The sequence below is a fragment of the Polyergus mexicanus genome, unplaced genomic scaffold (genome assembly GCF_030449975.1).
Source record: "Polyergus mexicanus isolate NDT 795.1 unplaced genomic scaffold, iyPolMexi1.0 SCAF_2, whole genome shotgun sequence".
In the NCBI taxonomy this organism is placed as follows: Eukaryota; Metazoa; Arthropoda; class Insecta; order Hymenoptera; family Formicidae; genus Polyergus; species Polyergus mexicanus.
In genome coordinates, this window is record NW_027223322.1 from 12,225,267 (window position 1) to 12,244,837 (window position 19,571).

The following is a 19,571-nucleotide window of genomic DNA, read 5'->3' on the forward strand; positions in this document are numbered from 1 at the left end:
AACGAGACTATAAAGTTTTTTCCACCAACTAGATTTCTAGAAAAGAGCGCATTTTAAAATATTTAATACAATATAAAAGTAGGCGATATTTATATTTACATAAAATTGAACTCAATCGCTTCACAATATGGCGAATAAAAGATTGAATATCTATTATATACGATATTTTTATATATTGCAAATAAATTATATATATACGCTTTAATTATCTTGCTGTTATATTTGACATCTACAAAAGTTGAATCTTATTGAATCTCTTAAATATATATTAAAATCGTAATAACAATCGGTTGTACTTACTTGGAAGACAGTGAGTAGTGCGATGGGAAAGGTGTTGAAATTGGTGGGCGGCGTGCCTTTGGGGAAATTGAACTGACCGCCGAATAGCTGCATACCGAGCAACGCGAATATGAGAATGAAAAGGAAGAGTAGGAAGAGAAGAGAGATAATGCTGCGCATCGAGCTTAGCAGCGATATCACGAGGTTCCTTAGGCTCTTCCAATATTTGGTGACTTTAAAAATTCTCAGGAGTCTAAGGGCACGTAGGACGGAGAGGCCGAAAGAGCCGCCCTTCAATTCGGACCAGATCACCTCGAAGATCGAGCCTGAGATGACTATGCAGTCGAAGCGATTGAAGCTCGATTCAAAGTATGTGCGGGGACCGAGCGCGTAGACCTTTATAAACATCTCCATCATGAAGAGGGCCAGGAACACAAATTCTGCGCAGTCTGCGAATAAAAAGAGATCAATTTTCGAAGAGCTCCGATCTCTTCAAACCATTAAAAATTTTGAGGGCTATTAGATTAAATAGCGAATCGATACTCACAGAGAAAATCGGTGAGCCATTTCGGCTGCTTGTGATGTTCAACTGCCACGCAGATGGTGTTGAAGAACACAAGGACGATGACGAACCAATAGAACTGTTGCGACTTGACGGAATTGCGTACCCAGAACCTGAATCTCTTTTCGGCTCGCCAGAATTGCAAACACGTGCCCTGTTTTTTCACCTTCGACTTGAAATAGGAGGTTCTTGAGAACCCTACAAAATAGAAAAAAATCTCTTCAGTGTAAGACATAATCGACACTGCTGGGACATGTTTTACAGACGCGAACCAGTCGATCGTTAAATTCATCATATATGTATCATAATTATATAATATATGTTTTTTATTTTATTTTTTGTTTTTTATGCAAATTATATAATTTATGTTTGATTTTAAAATATCTTTTCTATATCTACACGTTTTCACGTTTCTTATTACTTACTAAAAGCTATTTTTGCGATTGGATATCGCGTAATTTAAAATATTACGATGTATATTAAATCAAAATTTTTTCAACTTTAAATATTGTAAATAATGATGTCTTTCTAAGTTTGTTTTAAAAGAGAATCTATATTGCGAGGAACTCTGAACGATTACAGAATTATTTTATATATCGACTGGAAAACTTAGAAAATTTTATTTTTCTTCGAAAGATGGATATAAATAGATACACAGTTCTAGACTCTAACAATAAATTATATATTCTACTAAGCGGATATGGCTATATATGGTGATGCGTACATGTTCTGACTACTCAATCGCTATGTATAAACGTTGACAGGCTAGTATCTATCCAGCCTATCTATGAAATTCTATGGGATGGGATTCCTAGTACACTACTCAGGGGATTCAATTCCTCACTCGACAATACTAAATAATCTACTGTTCTGTCAGTTTGCTTTAACTAGCTAAGATTATAGATTATATAATAAAAAAATTAATCGATATTTTATCATGACATATGTATATCTAAATCTGCCAGAAACATTCGCATCTAATCGCTTTGCCAGAAGTCATTCCACAGAAAAAAAGAGAAAGATTATTACGCGCTACAATTATCATTCTAAAATAAAATTTTACTGGTGTAGAAAAAAATATATATTTAAATTAATGAAGAGAGAGAGAGAGAGAGAGAGAGAGAGAGAGAGAGAGTAAATTTTTATATTTTTCTTTTGATATGCTTATTATGTTAATTTTCATTTGATTATTTAAATTTATAATATTTTTTTCAGAAATTTGTTTCAAGTTTTATAAATTTTGCTTTTTTGGACGATTGTATGAATGTTTTCGGCCGCAAAAAAGATATAATATTTGTGTGTATCGCCACATCAGCCAATAGAAGCAATACCTAGAAAACAAAAATAAATTAATTGTCAAGTTGTTGAATCTGTTTTTTGCGCAATGTTCGCATGATATCGAGCGATTTGTATCAGCTACAACATCAGCAGCAAGTCGATTTAATAATTACATAGAATGCAATAGTTACATTTTTTTATTACGTGTATATATATATATAAAACCGTAGCCTGCGATTTTACAATAAATAATATATAATCTAGCTACTTGAGACGAATATACTTCGTTTGGATGTGTAAAGTATGTTTCGCCAGTATATATTTTTATACAAAAGGATCCACGATTCAAAATTAAGTAAGCATTATAAATAAATACTTCAATTCGAATAATGATATATTTTCTTCTATTTTTCTCATAAGAGATATTGAGATATTGAATTAATTTTTGATTGTTATTATTCGAAAGTTTATATCAATATTTATATACAAACAACATTTATTCTGAAAAAAAAAAAAAAATGTATCATTTAACAAGAGCATGTGAAGCTATCCGAAATTATATCTAAATATCCATCCCCTATTGGAACTACGTGTTGTACTGTGAGAAAATTAATTTCTGCATGTACATGTCCACAGATGCGTGACTATTGATACATCCTGTATACGCGAATGGATACCAAACAATTTATTTACCAAGCGATAGTCCGTGCCTAATTTTATGTAGATGTGATACGCGCGCACACAATATTGCTTGTATATATGTGTATTTACCAACCATAAAAAAATCTTTCACAAATAAAAATACAAAAATAAAACAGTTACACGTAAGATTACGAATACAGCCTTGTTTTACGTTGCTCTTTACGAAAAGTCATGGCATTCACGGTTGTAGTTACCTTTGAGCTTTTTCTTAGGCACTGAAACAAGAGGAGCATCTGATAGCGTGTGTTTAGAATGTTCATCGGCAAAAATTATGGGAAGGGGATCAGCGTCGTTTTTTTCTTTTCTTCTCGATACGAAAGATAAAAATCAGGCGTGAACCCACAAAATATCAACGTCGATGAACGTGAAAATACGCTAACGTGCCAATAAATAGAGAGAAGTTTTAAAATGAGATAAAAAAAGGCGAGCCAAAATCTCTCGCACACCAACGATTTCCTTTGCACGAATTCTTAAGATATATCGCAATATTTTTATATATTCCTTAGATTTAATATCATTGTTTAGCTAATTTTATATCGTCATTCGCAAAATTTTAACATTGAGTATAATTTAAAATTAACGTAAATCTGTTTTTCTAAGATTTTATTAATTTAAGCTTATCAATCGCTTTTTAATATTATCGCAATTTGTTTAGGAAATCATTGATTGACATATAATAATATAACTTCTGACTACTTAGAAACCGTGAAATCCCTTACTACTTGAACTTGGTTTCGATTTCACAATTTTGTATTTGTTCGAACACTCTGAGAAAGAGTTATAACTCGAATGTAAAAGAAGGAGAATAAGAAAAAGAGAATACTCGATGAATGTTGGCAAAATACAACTCACCATCGTCCTGATCGTCATCGCCTTCCTCCTCTTCCGTGTCGGTGCTCTTGCTCTTGCCAAGATTTTTCAGTTTCTTTTTCTTCGCCGCCGCTCTTCTTCTTACTGCGTAGAACATACGAAGAGATATTAAGTTATGCCAATCTTTCTAATAAATTATAATAATAAATAATTATTATTTTTGATTAATCTTTTATCGTCAGCTATTAAAAATACGTAAATTTCACGCTTGCTTTATGAAAAAAGTATCAACAGGCTACAAATGATTCATATTTACATGAAATAAGAGATACGGTCTAATAACATTCGTGCAAATTGTAATGTCAAATAATAATATTTCTTACATTTCATCAGTAATTTTGAATAAAATTACACATAAACCGTAAACACGTCGGCAAATACAATATAATGAGAGAGAGAGAGAGAAATGTCATTATTTAAAATATATTTGTATGTACGATATGCGCGCGCGCAACTGATATGACAAAGAAAACAGACTTATTACATAATATAAAAGATGAGAATAAAACTAATACGTACTCATGAATATCGTTATTCTATTAATTAAAATTATAAAACATCGGAACAAATATGACACCAATGTATTTCTCGCTAAGAAAAAAATCAAAATTCATTCGATTACGTCAAAAAAAAAGTGTGAACGAGAGTACATTTATATAGGAAAGCGTTTCATATATAAATATGCACGAGCACGTTTCGAAGATATAGAGCTCGTCTCGCAAATCTTTTCGAAAGTGCAAAGTTGAAGAAAGTGAATATTCATGATATCAATCGTTCTACGTTATATGAACCTTCTAATATGTGCATTTTCTCCTCTTCCGTGGTTCTCTCCTCGGCAAGTATCACCTCCTCTGAAAATTAAATATTACGTATTAATAGTAATCAATGTAATATTTTTATATTTCAATATACGCAAAGACAATTCATACGTACAACAAGCTTTTGCAAGCGCACACACACACACACACACACACACTCACGCACGCACACATACGCTCTTTGCAGAATAAAAGAATTAAAAGTAAATTGACAGAAATATATGTTTGGAAAATTAAAAATTCAATCTTTGAAATCAGATTGAAATATATGAAACACATTAATTTCTATTTTTTGCTTATCAGCTTTTAACTTTATTCTCGGAACATTATTTGGTATATTACATTTCTATATTATTTATAACGTCCTTCCTTGTAAAGAAGAAGTATTTTTATTCTGCGCGAAATAGATTCCTGTCAATCCTTTTCAATTCACTGTACTTCTTCTACGGCAATTGGTCTAACCTGCTTTGCAGATCCAATTGAGGTAACAATTCAGTTCGCGCTCAAGCTGCTGCTGTCTTCGCAACTTCAGAAAGGACTGTCGGTTCTCCACTTTCTCTCTCTCCTTCGCAAACTCTCTACAAGCGTGATACAGATAATATGGGAGCTTACTCGGGAGCACTTTTATAAAGATTAAGTTTAGCAGGGGACCTTCTGGCAGTACCGCTACATAATATTCTAGCAATATCGGCATATTTGATAAGCTAACTGTGTTTAAATAAAATATCATAGGGAATATTTCAGAAACAAATTGTTGTTTTTTGCGATATACTTGTTTCGTAGATTGCTCTAAACTAGCTTGTATATTGTGGTGTAATATACAATATATGCAGAATCAATCTGTATAATCAATTTATTGTTAACTACTCATTTAAATACGCTTATTAATTCTTCTTAATTAAATATTAAATAATCTAGCGTGGTTAATTGAATAAACGAGCTGCGATACCAAAAATTTACATTTCTATAAAATACACATTTTTTTCATCGTATTCTCATCGCGTATTCAGTGCTAAGTATAGTTATATAATCTTGAATCTTGTTTTTCACGTGTCAAAGATCGCATACAATCACTTTAACTATAAATATAATACATGTATATATCCAATAAAAAAATAATAGAAATTTATAAATTAAGAAACATAGTAAGCTTTTTTGCAATAAAAGAAAATAAATATCATACAATAAGATATTTTCATAAGGTATTAATTAAGATTTACTGTAATTAATAATTTTACAATTTTAGAATAAGTATTATGCGTGTATGTGTGTGTGTGTGTGTGTGTGTGTGTGTATGCACGCGCGTGCGTGTCTGTGTGATGACTGATTTCTTTTATATTTTTCGGTAATAAACTGATGATTGTTGATTTATATTTTTAATCGTTATGATAGTGCTAAATACGCAAAGAGATACGGTTCACTGCACGCTAATATTAGGCAATGTTTGTTAATTGAAGACCTGCTTGAGTGATCCATTTTAAGTAGGAACTGAAAGCAGTGGTAAAGAGCCGCTTGCTCTTCGCTTTCCGATAAGCCGCCCGCCGTTCGACACGCGTTCTTTCATTAGAAAATTCCCTGACGAGGAAAGAAATTGATAATCTGAACTAATGGAACTTTATTTGCAATTTTCGCGAATTGCGAAAGCACGATCGCCGTTCCCGTGAATCATTTCGGCATGGGCGGAAAAATTGCGAAAAAGTTTTAAGGAGAACGTACTCACCCGCTCAAGACACCGAGAACTAAGTTCAGCATGAAGAATGATCCAAGGACGATCAACGGTATAAAGTAAACCCAGTTGAAATAACTGCCAAGAGCATCGTTTGTCTGCAAATCCGATCGGAATCGATATGAGAAGCAGTGTCGTGTATACACATATGCACCGGTTACACAGCCGAAGGTATGTATATTAATTTAATGACAAAGAGATCGTTATATGATATAGAGGCATCAGGTTGTACTCTCGCTGTATCAAACGTAACGCGATAAATATAATCGTCCGGGTGTGAGAATTTTTCGAATTTTTATTTATCGTTATTCGATAATTTTCATTTCTCTTCACAAAGACAAATTTTGTCCGACGTGAAGAGTAAATTTTTATCTAAAAATAAATAGATTGAAAATTCATCGACCTCATTTACGCAAAACAATATCAATTTTATGAAACCTTATCGCTACAGTAATCCGGGGAAAAACGAACAGAATCAGAGAAACGTGCCATGTTGTGGAATTAACCTAAGACTACTCGTTACATCTCCTTAATCACTACTCACTATCTCGAGAAGTAATCTAGAACACGAGTTTCAACTAATTAAACTAGAATATATTCAATAATTTGAAAACTATATCTGGAAAACTGTATACAATATTAGGTTTTGGAAAAATTTCCAAGCATGGCATTTTCTTCCAATTGATATTCTTTATCCCGGATTATCCGATTGCAAAAATATTTTTCAGATACAACAGTTAACGATTAATGACCCTTACAACCGATAGAGCAATAAGGCAGAGGACTTTGATATAAATTATTGTTTATAACTTACAACAATAAAATAGTTAAAAATTCTCCTTGTTGTGTGTTCCACCGGCTAATTATTAACCCTTTCGTGAACAGCGAAACAAATACATCTTATCGATAACTTTTATACATATATTTAATTCTGCTATAAAAATAATTGTAAGATAGATTAATGCAGTCACGAAAGGATTAAGCACAATGAAAAATACAGTTAACATCAATATTAAAACATCGAAGAAGGAGACTGGAACTGACAATGTTATACTGAGCAAGGTGAACATATACGTCAGTGTTAGCTGTTTTTGCATTCCTGAAAACGGGCGAATTCGGCTAAGAACACAGAAAGAAAAAGTGAAAATACAAAAGAGTACAACGATCAATGTGAAAAGTAATCAAATAAAAGCGGGCGACAGAGGGTTAAAGAGGTACACACACGTATCAGATTTGATTTATTCGATAATATATTCCATCTTCTATAAAAGGATAAAGGATATTAATTGACAAGGAATTAATTCGAAAGGAATTAATTTGGTACAAAAATGTGATATTCAAATGAAGCATTGACAGTTGATATAGGATTGATGACACTGATAGCAACATTCTATACGATACATTGATTTGAGAATTTCGATGATCGATCTTTGATGTAAAAGAGAGAAAAAGACGCTGCATAGGATAGATCGTGCGCGATAACGTTTTAGCAAAGAGAAAGAGAAAAGGAAAAAAGAAAGAGATAAAGAGACGATAAATAATAAACAAGAAAAGGACTTTTAACACTGAAGAACATATTTCTTGCTTTACCCAGTACAATATGGCAGTCCAGCCCTCCATAGTGATACACTGGAAGACAGTGAGCATGGCGAATCCGATATTATCGAAGCTGGTGATGCCCGCATTTGGTCCCTCCCATCCTTCCCTGCACGCCGAGATATTAGGGTTACACACGTTAGCCCCGGCTGGAGCATCAGCCTTGATGTCCGTGTTGCATGGGCTCGCCTGCTCGCCCTCCTTTACGATTGCTGCAACATTCACAACATATTATAAAATATTTCAAATACATCTCAACGTCAGGGGAGCATCCGAGAGGAATATTTCCAAAAAGATTAAAAATATATATTTATGTATGGTACACACAATATTCTCAAAAAATTTTCCTTCATAATTTTTCATATATTAAATAAAAGAGAAATATAAAAAAAAAATAAGGCAAAAATAGAGAGTATAACAAGAATTAGCATTATTCGAAAATTTCTGAAAATGTTGGCTGAATTTTCGAATACACTCACACATGTCCATTAGACTGAAGCACGTTTTATGCAAAGTTCCCGAATAAAACTCGAGGCCGATGATGGCGAATATCACGATGGCGAAGAGTACCAGCAAGCCGATCTGCAGTAGCGGCGCCATCGCCTTGATGATAGACTTGAGCACCACCTGAAGACCTATGCGCAAAAAATCGCCGAGGAGTAATTAGGTCCAACGACCATTCTCACAAGATACAATAAATGTGGAAATCTAGGCTCGATATAACTTTCATTTCTCCCTGTTCGTGCATTGTTATTGCTTATTGCGAGATTACTATACGGAAATTTTTGCATAAATAATCTAACATCACTATAACATAACGTAATGTAGTGTGTGGTATGTAACATAATAATTTAATATTTTGCATTAATCTGACTTGAAATTAATTAAAAATTAACTTGAAAAAATATAAATATATTTGATATTGTTCAAAATTCTTCTCTCTAAGGATTAGGACACCTCCGCCGCATCTAAATACAACATCGAACTTTCAATAAAATATCTACATATATGAGCAATACTACTAAACATAAAACAAACGATCGATCTAATTTGATAGAAAGCATTCTACGGGTAATAGATAGATATATTTGCGATTAAATATGACTACATTCTCATCTACTCTGACTTGACTTCATATTTGTTAACTCGTTCCTCGTTAAATCTATATAGCTGCTATTTGAGAAATAAATATATTCTCGACGACGGATCATATTCGATCTTCGAGGTATCCAAATCTGAGATACAAAGAAGTTTCAAGCTGTAAGCACTAATCAGTCATTACTCATTCGTATGTAAAAACTGCACGAGCAACGAGAATGCATTTTTGTCGCATACTTTAGCGCTAAATGTGATCATCTGATTTTCTCATTCCATATCTTAAATATTTTTTATTATTTATTAATATTTTTATTCTCTAAAACTGTGCGCGCACAATCATGCACGAATGGAACATTGAGCGCTAAGAGGTGAAACCACGCGTCTCTAGCCAATACTCACACCTCGATTTAAAATCATATTTATTCATGTATAAAGATGACTGCACGATATTTTAATTATTCAATATAGATAATTACGTTTAGAGGGAAAAATACAAAATTTAAAAATATAAAAATTTTTCACGCTAGAGATTTAATAAAGGTGCGAATATGGGTATTTATTTCGTGCGCTATATTCGGAAATTTTGTGACAACGAAAGGGCTTTCCTGAAAATACGAGATCTCTTTGGAATCTCTCGTTGCGCCGAGCAACCCCGGAGTTTTAAACTCAACCGAATGCTCGACGTTTTTCTAATTTCTGTACTGATGCGCTACTCACTCGGTATGCCGGAGACAAGTTTGAGCGGTCGCAACACGCGTATCGCACGCAACGTGCGCAGGTCCATATCCAGGCTTATGCCTTGCGAGAATGCCGTGACGATCCTGCCTCAAAAACACACACACCCGCCATACTTTACTACTTACTACTCTATTACGCTAATACTCACGCTACTCTTAAATACTTAGACTACGGCCACTAGATGGTTAACTAGCGTTCTCTAAACCTAGCCCGGGGATAAGGAGAAGAGAGATAGTGTTATCAGGACGATCGATTGGAGTTTTCGAATGCGATCGATAACGTGGGAGATTAAAGATGGAAGATTGAAGCGAATTGAGATTTGTCGAAAGTGCAAATAGATAAACATTTGGAATCTTAGTCTGCAACAAATCCCGAAAAGTTAGATTTCAATCTGATAAAATTTGACTTGATTTCAAAAATAAATGTCGCAAAAAAATTTGAAAGAAAAAGATTTACTTGATGATTTTTAGTCAAATAAATAATTTAATATTTTTTACGTTTCTCGACCATCCTATGTTCAATGTATAAACTTCAATTTGAAAGAATTAGAAATTATTTATTGTCTATTTTACATAATGATATGTTTTAGATAACATATTATCAAAGTTTTTCTCAGTATTTATTTCTCTCTCTCTCTCTCACACACACACACACACATTAATATTAAAATTAATAATAAAAAATCCAAGTAAAAATATTTTAATAATAACACATTTTTGCGTTGTTTAGACAATGCAATGATAAAAATGTGTATCTTTCAAATATACTCGAAGAGATATTTGACATTTCTTCTCTATGTTATTAGTTTCAGTATTAATTTATTATGCACGAAAATAAACGATCTGACAGGATAGGACAATGATCTATTGAAAAGGGTGTCACAAGAAGAATAGGATCGATGTATAGGCATGTAAATGTAGCTATATATACGTATTCTCTCTCTCTCTCTCTCTAGACTATGACGAAATACTGTATATCTAAGTCTAGGAGAACATGTGAAACGCTGGGGCGAACTAGCGATAAGTATAATCGCATGTAACTCGCGCGATTCTAGTTTCTCGAAGATATCAGTTCGCTGAGCGGTCATCGCGCGCGACCGCCTCTCATCTATTTCTGACTCTTGCCAATAACAGCAGCTTTTCGGAAAGGTTCTTTTCAATCCAGAACAGATATTATAGAGAGATGCTAGATCATTTTCATCCTGCTAGTGAATGAATTAAAAACTTTTATATACCATATTTATTTTATATAATTTTATTTTAATAATGTATTTTTAATCTAATAAACCAATAAAATTTTAATAAATAAAGAATTCTTTTTTCTTTTCTCTGAAACTTGAGAAAACACTTGAATTACTTAGCATTACGAAAGAAAAACATTTAATATTAAAAATCATTTTAAAAATATCTCCGTTACGAAACAATAATTGAACTGAAAATGATTCAACAATTTTCAATACCAGTTTTCTTAACAGATTAATTCTGAAAATAAAATCAAAGAAAAAGATCTATCAACATTTGAAAATGAGTTGCGTACATGATAAAGATTTTGAAATGAGAAGAGAAAATATATTTTTATGACAATCAAAAGTCAATTCAAAATTTTAACAAGGATATCAAGAAAATGAATCCTTCTCTATTAAAACGATAATTGTGTCCTTCGCTATTAATAATAATGGGAAACCTTAATTATCAGTAACGTGAATGACGAAATCGTCGATGACTGACTAGATGATGAAAAAAAGAATATCCGATAAAAGCAGAAAGCAAATCCTAGCAATGAGAATCGAAAGAGTAACCATCTTCGAGAATTATGGATGCTGTTAAATGATTAAATAAAGCAACGATTTGGTCTGTCGTATAAACGTCTAAAAGTACAACTATCTAATAAATAATCGCGCTGTTAAACATTATGTGCTCTAGGAGGACACGTATCCATTTAACAATGTACAGTCGACTCTATTATTTAGCGTGACTGCAGCTAAAGATAGCTAACCACTAAATATAGGCATCGTTTCGCGCGGGTCATCACATCTGTGTGCGTGTGTGTGTTTTCTCCTTCTGTCTACCTGTTCATGAGAGCGCATCTTCAGCAGAATAAAAGACGAATGATCCAAATTGCTGTTTCGAAGAAAACACTTTCGGGGAATATTAACTACTCATTAATAAATAACTCTTTTTTTTCTTGCAGACACACACACGATCTAATAAATTATATCCTAACAATCAGAAGAGAATAATAATCAATTTCAATCTTAAATACGGCGACTAAATTGCTTGCTACATGTTTATTTTTCTACGTACGACTACAGAACTATTAGAATTCAGATCATAAATTTATTAAAAAGTATCATTAGAGATCAGAATTATTAAGAAATATTTCGATTAGAAATATAAAATGTTACTAAGGCGTATGTTGAATTGTTACAAGAAAAGACAAATACGTATGGCAATAGTTTTTTATCATAATTATCTTTAATTAGCAGAGAATCTCTTTCCTTTGCCAGTATTAACGAAAGAATAGTTGCGGAAATTTTATATAGTAAAAAAGATTTTTTATATTAAATATATGTATATAAAAATTTAATATTAAAACGAAAAAGAATTTTTGTATTTTTGTATAATTGAGAATAAGCGTATAACTACGCTTTCTTCAAACTTCAAGTATGTATGTATTAAATAGCAAGATCCATAAATCCAAATTGTCCATAAATCTAATCGCTAATTGACGCAAGTTCCTCTAGAAAAAATAGAATATTAATATCTAAATAAGATTATTCAGAAGCAACGCATATAGACACAGTGATATTATATATAAATTATTGTTTATATTCAACAAATATATCGATCATCAACTGAACTAGCTTTTACCCATTATCAATTCTAACTTTATCAATTGATCTAAGACACCCATAGCCTCTAAGAGCAAAGGGGCTAGTGAAAAACGTACGACGTTATATTACGTAATTAGAAAATTAACGTAAAATATGCTAGAAGGACGGGAACTAATAATATATAAATATATATAGACAAGTTCAAGTCGATGCTTCTCTCCCTTGCCAGAACTAGACGTCGCATCAACTAAAGCAGCGGAACTGGCCGAAATTGAAAGATCGAGCTAAGAGTTTCGGCGCCGAAGACATTAAAACTATGTTCGTAATTATGAGAATGCATACAAATTGCTAGGAAACACAACGTGGTACGATAGGACACGGAACTCGAAAGAGGATTGGGGGTAAGTCATCTGCTGCTCGACTATTAGCTCGACTTGTTATTGGCAGGGCTCTCTCTTGGGGTGATTTGTTAATCGCTGCTGTTCTTTCGCAGAACTCTGACTGACTCACTTGGAATTTTCGAGACCAGCTTTAACGGTCTGAGGACCCTGAAGGAACGTAGCATACGGAGGTCGACGTCCACGTTTGTTTCGGCGAACACGGTCATCGACCTAATTCAAGGATCACTCTAAAATCTATCTGACCAATCGGCATAGCGATCGACATATTTCCTTAAGTCCTATGGCTGGAGAAACCAGTTCGTGAACTACGTTGCCAGAATGCCAACATTTTTTAACAATTTATTCGATAATGGCATTTTCGCTATCAGAAAATTATATTATTATCTATAGTTTTATCAATAAATTAAAAAAAAAATATATATATATATATACAATATATGTATATTAAATCAGCTTTCAATTTCTCGATACAATAAATTATGAATTTTTAAAGTAAGTAAAATATTTTTTGTCGCCGTCTCTTTCTTCACACAAACAAGCTTCTCTTTATTTACTTAGATTTTAAAAAATATCAAAAAGTTTGCCTTATCTGTTGAACATTACAGATTTCTAATCACATCCGCAAATACTGAAATATCTCGCCTGGCAATGTTGGTGAAATTGATTCCTCCAATATCTTGTTTCCTTACAGGGATGTAATTAGGGAAAGAGGTTTATTTTGTCGCTCGCTTTGATCGCAAATTAATTAATGGACGAAACAATATTTGTCTGTCTTGAGAATGATCAATATTAATGATTTGTCCTATTTATGTAAGAGATGTAAATGTATATAGAAAAATGTACATATATGTATATGCTGAGCTTAAACATAAAATTGTTTATTTTTTCACATAAATATCACATAACATCATTTTGCTCGTATCGGATCTAATAATTAATAAAAGAATTAATAATCTCAGGAAACTCTTTTTCCAAGGATATGTGAGTAAATTAAATTTAAAAATCATTGTAGGAGAAAGTTAATCAGGAATACAGAGTTACAGGAATACGGAGAGGGAAGAATGGAGGGAAACGAAAAGGAGGACTTTGCTGACAAAGAAGCTCTCGACTCTTACCCGGTCACCACGACGAAGAAGTCCATAATGTTCCAGATGTTGCGCAGGTAGGAGCCGCGGTGAAGGACGAAGCCGAGAGCGAGGATCTTGAGGGTCGCCTCGACGCAGAAAATCCCGAGGAAATAGATCTCCGTGGACTCGAGTTTTTGTGCGAGTATGGTCTTGTCAGAACTCGGCAGATGCTCCTCGAGGGCAAGGACTACGCAATTGGCGATGATGGTGAGCAGGACGGCGTATTCGAAGGGCGGCCACTCGATGATGAAGCGCGTATGCTTCCGTATACAGTTATCCTCCGACAGGATAAACAACGACGTGGTGCCCTTGCCGCCTCCCCCACCGCCACCCGCCCCTCCGCCCTGATCCCGGCCTGGTGCCATGTCTACCAGACCAGGTACCTGAAGAAAGAACGCCGATGTCGCGTTCGAAAAATGGTTATATTTTTTTCGAAAAAAGCTTTTAAAATTAAAATGAGTACAAAACTCTTATTCATCTCAGTTATTCGTGTAGAGAAATCCAAAAATCGAACAACGATAAAGCAAATAGAGATCTTAAAAAATTATTTACAAATTATTTATTCGTACATGTTTTACCTACGCTTGTTTATTTCATGTTGTAACCTAATTAATTCAATTTGTCGGAGTAATTTTCAAATAATTAAATGTAACGATAAATGTAGTAATATATATTTATCTATCTTAAATATATTTAAAGCTTTTCCAAATCTCTCAATTTTTAACTGTTACACAATTTAATGACATCTTACCTCCCCTCCGAAGCTAGTCCAGTCACCGAGACCACTCCTCAGTCCGGCCAACCTCGACCTTCTCCCGTAGTACTGACTCGCGTATCCAGGGTCCCTTTGTGCCGCCTCTTGCGCTGCTGCCAACCTGAAAAGGGGATGAAAAGGGTTAATGACTGGTTATAGTCCGATCGAAATTGTTAAGAGATTATGGGTCTATGTATTTATAAATGAATTAATTATATTTTATTAATGAATTGATAGCTATTATTTTATTATAACTTATCAATAATCTATATTATAGCTTATCAATATATATAATTTCTGTTAATTAATAATATTTAAAATCGCATCAAAGAATAATAAGTAATTTCACAAGCTGACTAACTTTACAAAAAAGCCAGTAAGATAATTAAAACCACGGTAATATTTAAATATGACACAATATGCTTCAATAGTCAATTAATAACTTGATTAGAAGAATTCTTAAAAGAAGCGATCGCTATTTATTTTATTATTTCTTCAAAAAAAAGCACAGATTAGATATTAATTAACAGCCATATTTTTATGCCATATAATTTATGTCTGTCATTCATATGTATATATCACTTATATAATATAATCGTCAGCCTATATATTAGGTAAATATCTCGAAATTAAACGATCATATTTAGCACGGAATATACATATAACATAATATATAAAATCACATCGACAAGTTTTTATTCTATTAATTTTACTTTTACATAAATATTAGTTTTCAAAATATTTTTTTTTTTTTTTAATTTATTACAATCGATATACATGTATATGTGTATATATATATATATATATATATATATATATATATATATATATATATTTTTTTTTTTTTTTTTTATTACGTATGTGTATATTTTTATGACGAGATTTTTGAAATTCTTCTTCTAAATATACAACGTATTGCGGATCACCAAAATTTATGAAGTGTGCAGAAAATTTTGGCAGAATTATTCACATCATGCAGGCGGGCGATGCCTCAGAGAGATTGCATAAAAGATCTCGTTAATGACGGACGAAGATATGTAACGTGGCTCCGGCTTCAATTAAGTGCATTAGTCGAGACTTTTGCGACATATACCCTGTATGCGTACTAGCTCTTCTCTCGCGTGGTAAAGAGAAAGAGAGAGAGAAAACTGGAGTAAATGAGTGTAATCAAGGAACACAATAATGCAATAATTCACGGCAAGAATCTCTCGTCGTTGCATCCTCGCTTTCGTATAATACACCAGCACCAATAACGAAATTGCTATGCTCGTAAAATCGCATCTAATTCAAAAAATGAAAAAAAATTAAACCTATATCTTTATTATTTCTATGATAAACCGTTTTTAGTAAAATATTGATAAATATTTTAAGAATTGAGAAGCTGTGCGTGTATATCATATGTGCACGAAGAGTAATAAGGTTCAAAAATTTGCTAGAGAGAAAACCCTTTTTATTAATTTTATTAAAATTAATTCTAGATTCACTAAAGTAGTTATATATATTCCTGCTTTGGATATATTTTTTACATTTTCTTACATTATAATAATATTATCGATAAAAAATTTTTCAAAAAAATTTTGTAACTTTTCAAATATTTATCAATATTTTACAGATATAATATTTAGAATTAATAATAAAAAATTTTAATATTGATAAAAGATTAAAGAATTTCTGGAAAAATATGACATCCATGTAAATCAGAATAATTTTCTAATCGGATATTAGTGATTCAATTGAGCGCTACAAATTCACTCGTGTCGTTCTAAAAAAAAAAACTCGATGCTGAATTTGCACAACATAAGAAGGAGTCTATTCTCGATCGATCGTAGCTGAATTTGGGATGTCTCTCGAAAACCTGTGAAGGGTACTCGAGATCTTTTTGAGATAATCGATATACGCTCTATTTTTCCTTTAATACAAACGAACAGCGTAAAATATCGTGACTGAAAAGCAGATCTCTTCGCAAAAGATTTATTTGATATTACATGAAGCAAGTTTGATATTGATAAATCTAATACGGTGTCAGAGATACTGTAACATTTCATATATAATAACTGATCAAATATATTTTCTATTTTTATGTGTGCAAGTATTATTTTTCTTTTAAGTTTAAACAGATTATATAAAAATTTAAAATCATATATCTAGCAATTGTAGCTCCCAAACAATTGACATTTCAAGATATTTGAGAGAGAGAGAGAGAGAGAGAAAGATTGATTACAAATTAATTGAGACATTTGTGAAGAAGCTTTTTTTCATGACGTTCGAAAACACGTTGTGCATAAGATAACGATAACAGATAAAATTTCGCGATTTGTCACGTGGCCGACATACGATATTTAGCTGAAAACGAACTCGAAGGAAAAAGTTCGCGTCGAGATTGTTCGATTTTATGTATCCGGAGAATCGAATATAATACGGAGAGCGAGCATGGAGTAGCGTCTGCCAATTTTATCAGCTACTTCCAACGCTCCCTTATCCTGCTTTACGAGACCTTTCCTCCTCCTTTACTTCAGCCGTTTCTGCCGGCGACCGACAAAGCGGCGCCGACCTGGAATAGAAATTTGCAAAAAATAATTATGATGCCAACCCCGACGAAATCGTCAAGCTTAAGAGGATAAGTGTGTGCTTGTTTCTCTCTCTCTGAGATATTTTTGAATGAAAAAAGTCAAACACGATTATGTATCGGCTTTTCATGATTTCTCACTTGTTGCTTAATTGTCTAACTAATCTTGCATTTCCAATCAAATCGTTGATTAAATTGATATGTATGTATTTAAACTATATTTATTATTATTTTCAAATAAATTTTAATAAATTGCAAATTATAAATTTTAATCTCAATTATGTATAACCAAAGAGAAAAATAAAATTTTACGCATAAATACGTAATAGATTACCAATTATTAAATATATGCTAAAAGACAAGAAAATTTTTCTTTCATATCCGGAATAAAAAAGGATTGAGTATGAGGGAAAAGAAGGAAATTATATAAAATTTTGAAAAAATGAACAAAATATATTCCGCAATTGTTACTGATGCTTGCTCGTTTTGCCTCGGCCTAACATCACTGAATTATTGAGAAGAGGACAGGAATAATTGATTCAGTTTGTTCTGTAACGGTAGGATCAATACTACTCTCGAAAATGAACCGCCGACTCGTCCATATGTCCATTTTGCAAGGACGCATGTCGTGAAGTAGAGCAATATACGTAATGAAAAGATTCAATTGCGGAGATTGTTACATCAGCAACAGGTGTAAACCCTCAGCACGATTAGTTGGACTTGAAATAATGATTATTAAAATAACGAAATATATGTCTTTGGATCTCATCGAAATTAAATCACGCGCGTTTTTTCTGTGATCTATTTTATTATATTTATAATAAATAAAATTAATTTATTCACGTAATTTTTTCTTAGTAAGTCTGTTAGTATTGCAAGATCGAAGTGCTATTTAAGTCATTTCATATTTATTAATTTATTAAATATATTTTTGGATGCATGGTAAATCTATTGCCTTAAAAGATCCACTATATTATAAAAATTGAATATTTTTTAAATTAAATTTGGAATAAAAATTAAAAATTGAGTGATATGATTTCCAGACAATACTTGCTCGCAATATATCACAATCGTAAAACAAACGCAGGGTTGTCTTGCACTTGGAACTGATTGCCGCGTGCAGCCCTCACGAAGATTAATCGCGATTTATGCAACAACGTTGTGTTGCAGCGCAGTTTTTACCGGTTAGCAAGTAACGGCGGGACGCGAGTCGTGCCAAATGGTCGTGTTACCGGATGCCTCTGTTTTTCGTCAATAGTAATTAATGCGTGCGGAACGGAAGGTCTGTGAAATTTTTTTCGCCGTTCATCTCTGTTCGGTTACTTCATAAATATTCAGTCGTGAATAATTCGAGATCGAAGAGATGCCGCAGCATGTAGAGAACTAGAGTCACTTACGCAAAAAACGTTAGGTTCACTTTTGAAACTTTACGAGATTGAATTTTCTTACGCGTGAATAAATTTAATACTTTAAATTAATAAAATAATGAAATAAAGTGATGGCGTTTAATGGCCGGGGAAGGACATTAAAACTGTCTAGAAAACATACGATTTCAGAATAATCTTAATAAAAATGGAGACAGGTTTAATTTCTTTATTATTTTCCTTCTAAGACACGCGAGAGAGAAGGTATAAGTTTCGTAGCCATATTTGTAGACATAAAATGGCTTATTTGGCGAGATACTAAATTTAAACGTTCTAGTTCTCAGGGGATTAAACATTTCGTCTGACGAAGAATATTTCCGTAAGAAATTACAAGGGCAAATTGTGGGTAAAAATTGCTCGTGCCGCAATAGAGTTCACAGTCGAGGAAGATCCTAATTCTTACTAATTGAAGTAACGAGCGAGACCTATAAATGTAACCAGTATCTCAGATAATCAGTACGAAGGAAAAGAGATATTTTGTTCCCTCTGAAATACGTGAAGCAAGATAAATTATTATCAAAGAGTTTCGAGAACTTATTGAAGAATACTAATTCTATCTTGGCCCTAGTTAACTGTAGAGTGCACGGCGTAAGAACTTATCGATTTATTACATTATTCGCCAGTAATCTGCCTCGTTAATTATGTACATTTCTAATAGAGGTCTGATATTGTTAACGGATATCAATGCAGCTCGCTATACGAATCTATGCATAAAAGATAAGAGTAATGTCAAGCTAAAATGGTAGGTTTAAACAAAAAAAAAAAAAAAAAAAGATCAAATAAAAATAATTCTTGTCTT

The 19,571-nt window shown here is 32.7% G+C and overlaps 1 protein-coding gene across 23 annotated transcripts in view; it reads right to left on the reverse strand.

Annotated features, from left to right (window-relative positions):
* Cac (calcium voltage-gated channel subunit cacophony) overlaps window positions 1-19,571 on the reverse strand; it is a 144,782-nt gene that overhangs the window by 35,885 nt on the left and 89,326 nt on the right. For 22 of the 23 annotated variants that reach the window (XM_070309046.1, XM_070309037.1, XM_070309082.1 and 19 more), the window contains exons 3-13: window positions 14,780-14,903; window positions 14,017-14,411; window positions 9,647-9,750; window positions 8,311-8,466; window positions 7,826-8,043; window positions 6,230-6,333; window positions 4,972-5,087; window positions 4,483-4,542; window positions 3,674-3,775; window positions 827-1,039; window positions 301-728 (exon numbers count right to left, since the gene is read on the reverse strand). In XM_070309046.1, the coding sequence (XP_070165147.1) occupies window positions 301-728; window positions 827-1,039; window positions 3,674-3,775; window positions 4,483-4,542; window positions 4,972-5,087; window positions 6,230-6,333; window positions 7,826-8,043; window positions 8,311-8,466; window positions 9,647-9,750; window positions 14,017-14,411; window positions 14,780-14,903 (2,020 nt within the window). Of the gene's footprint in view, window positions 1-300; window positions 729-826; window positions 1,040-3,673; window positions 3,776-4,482; window positions 4,543-4,971; window positions 5,088-6,229; window positions 6,334-7,825; window positions 8,044-8,310; window positions 8,467-9,646; window positions 9,751-13,010; window positions 13,112-14,016; window positions 14,412-14,779; window positions 14,904-19,571 lie in introns of all 23 variants that reach the window. The other variant, XM_070309055.1, reaches the window with a different exon arrangement.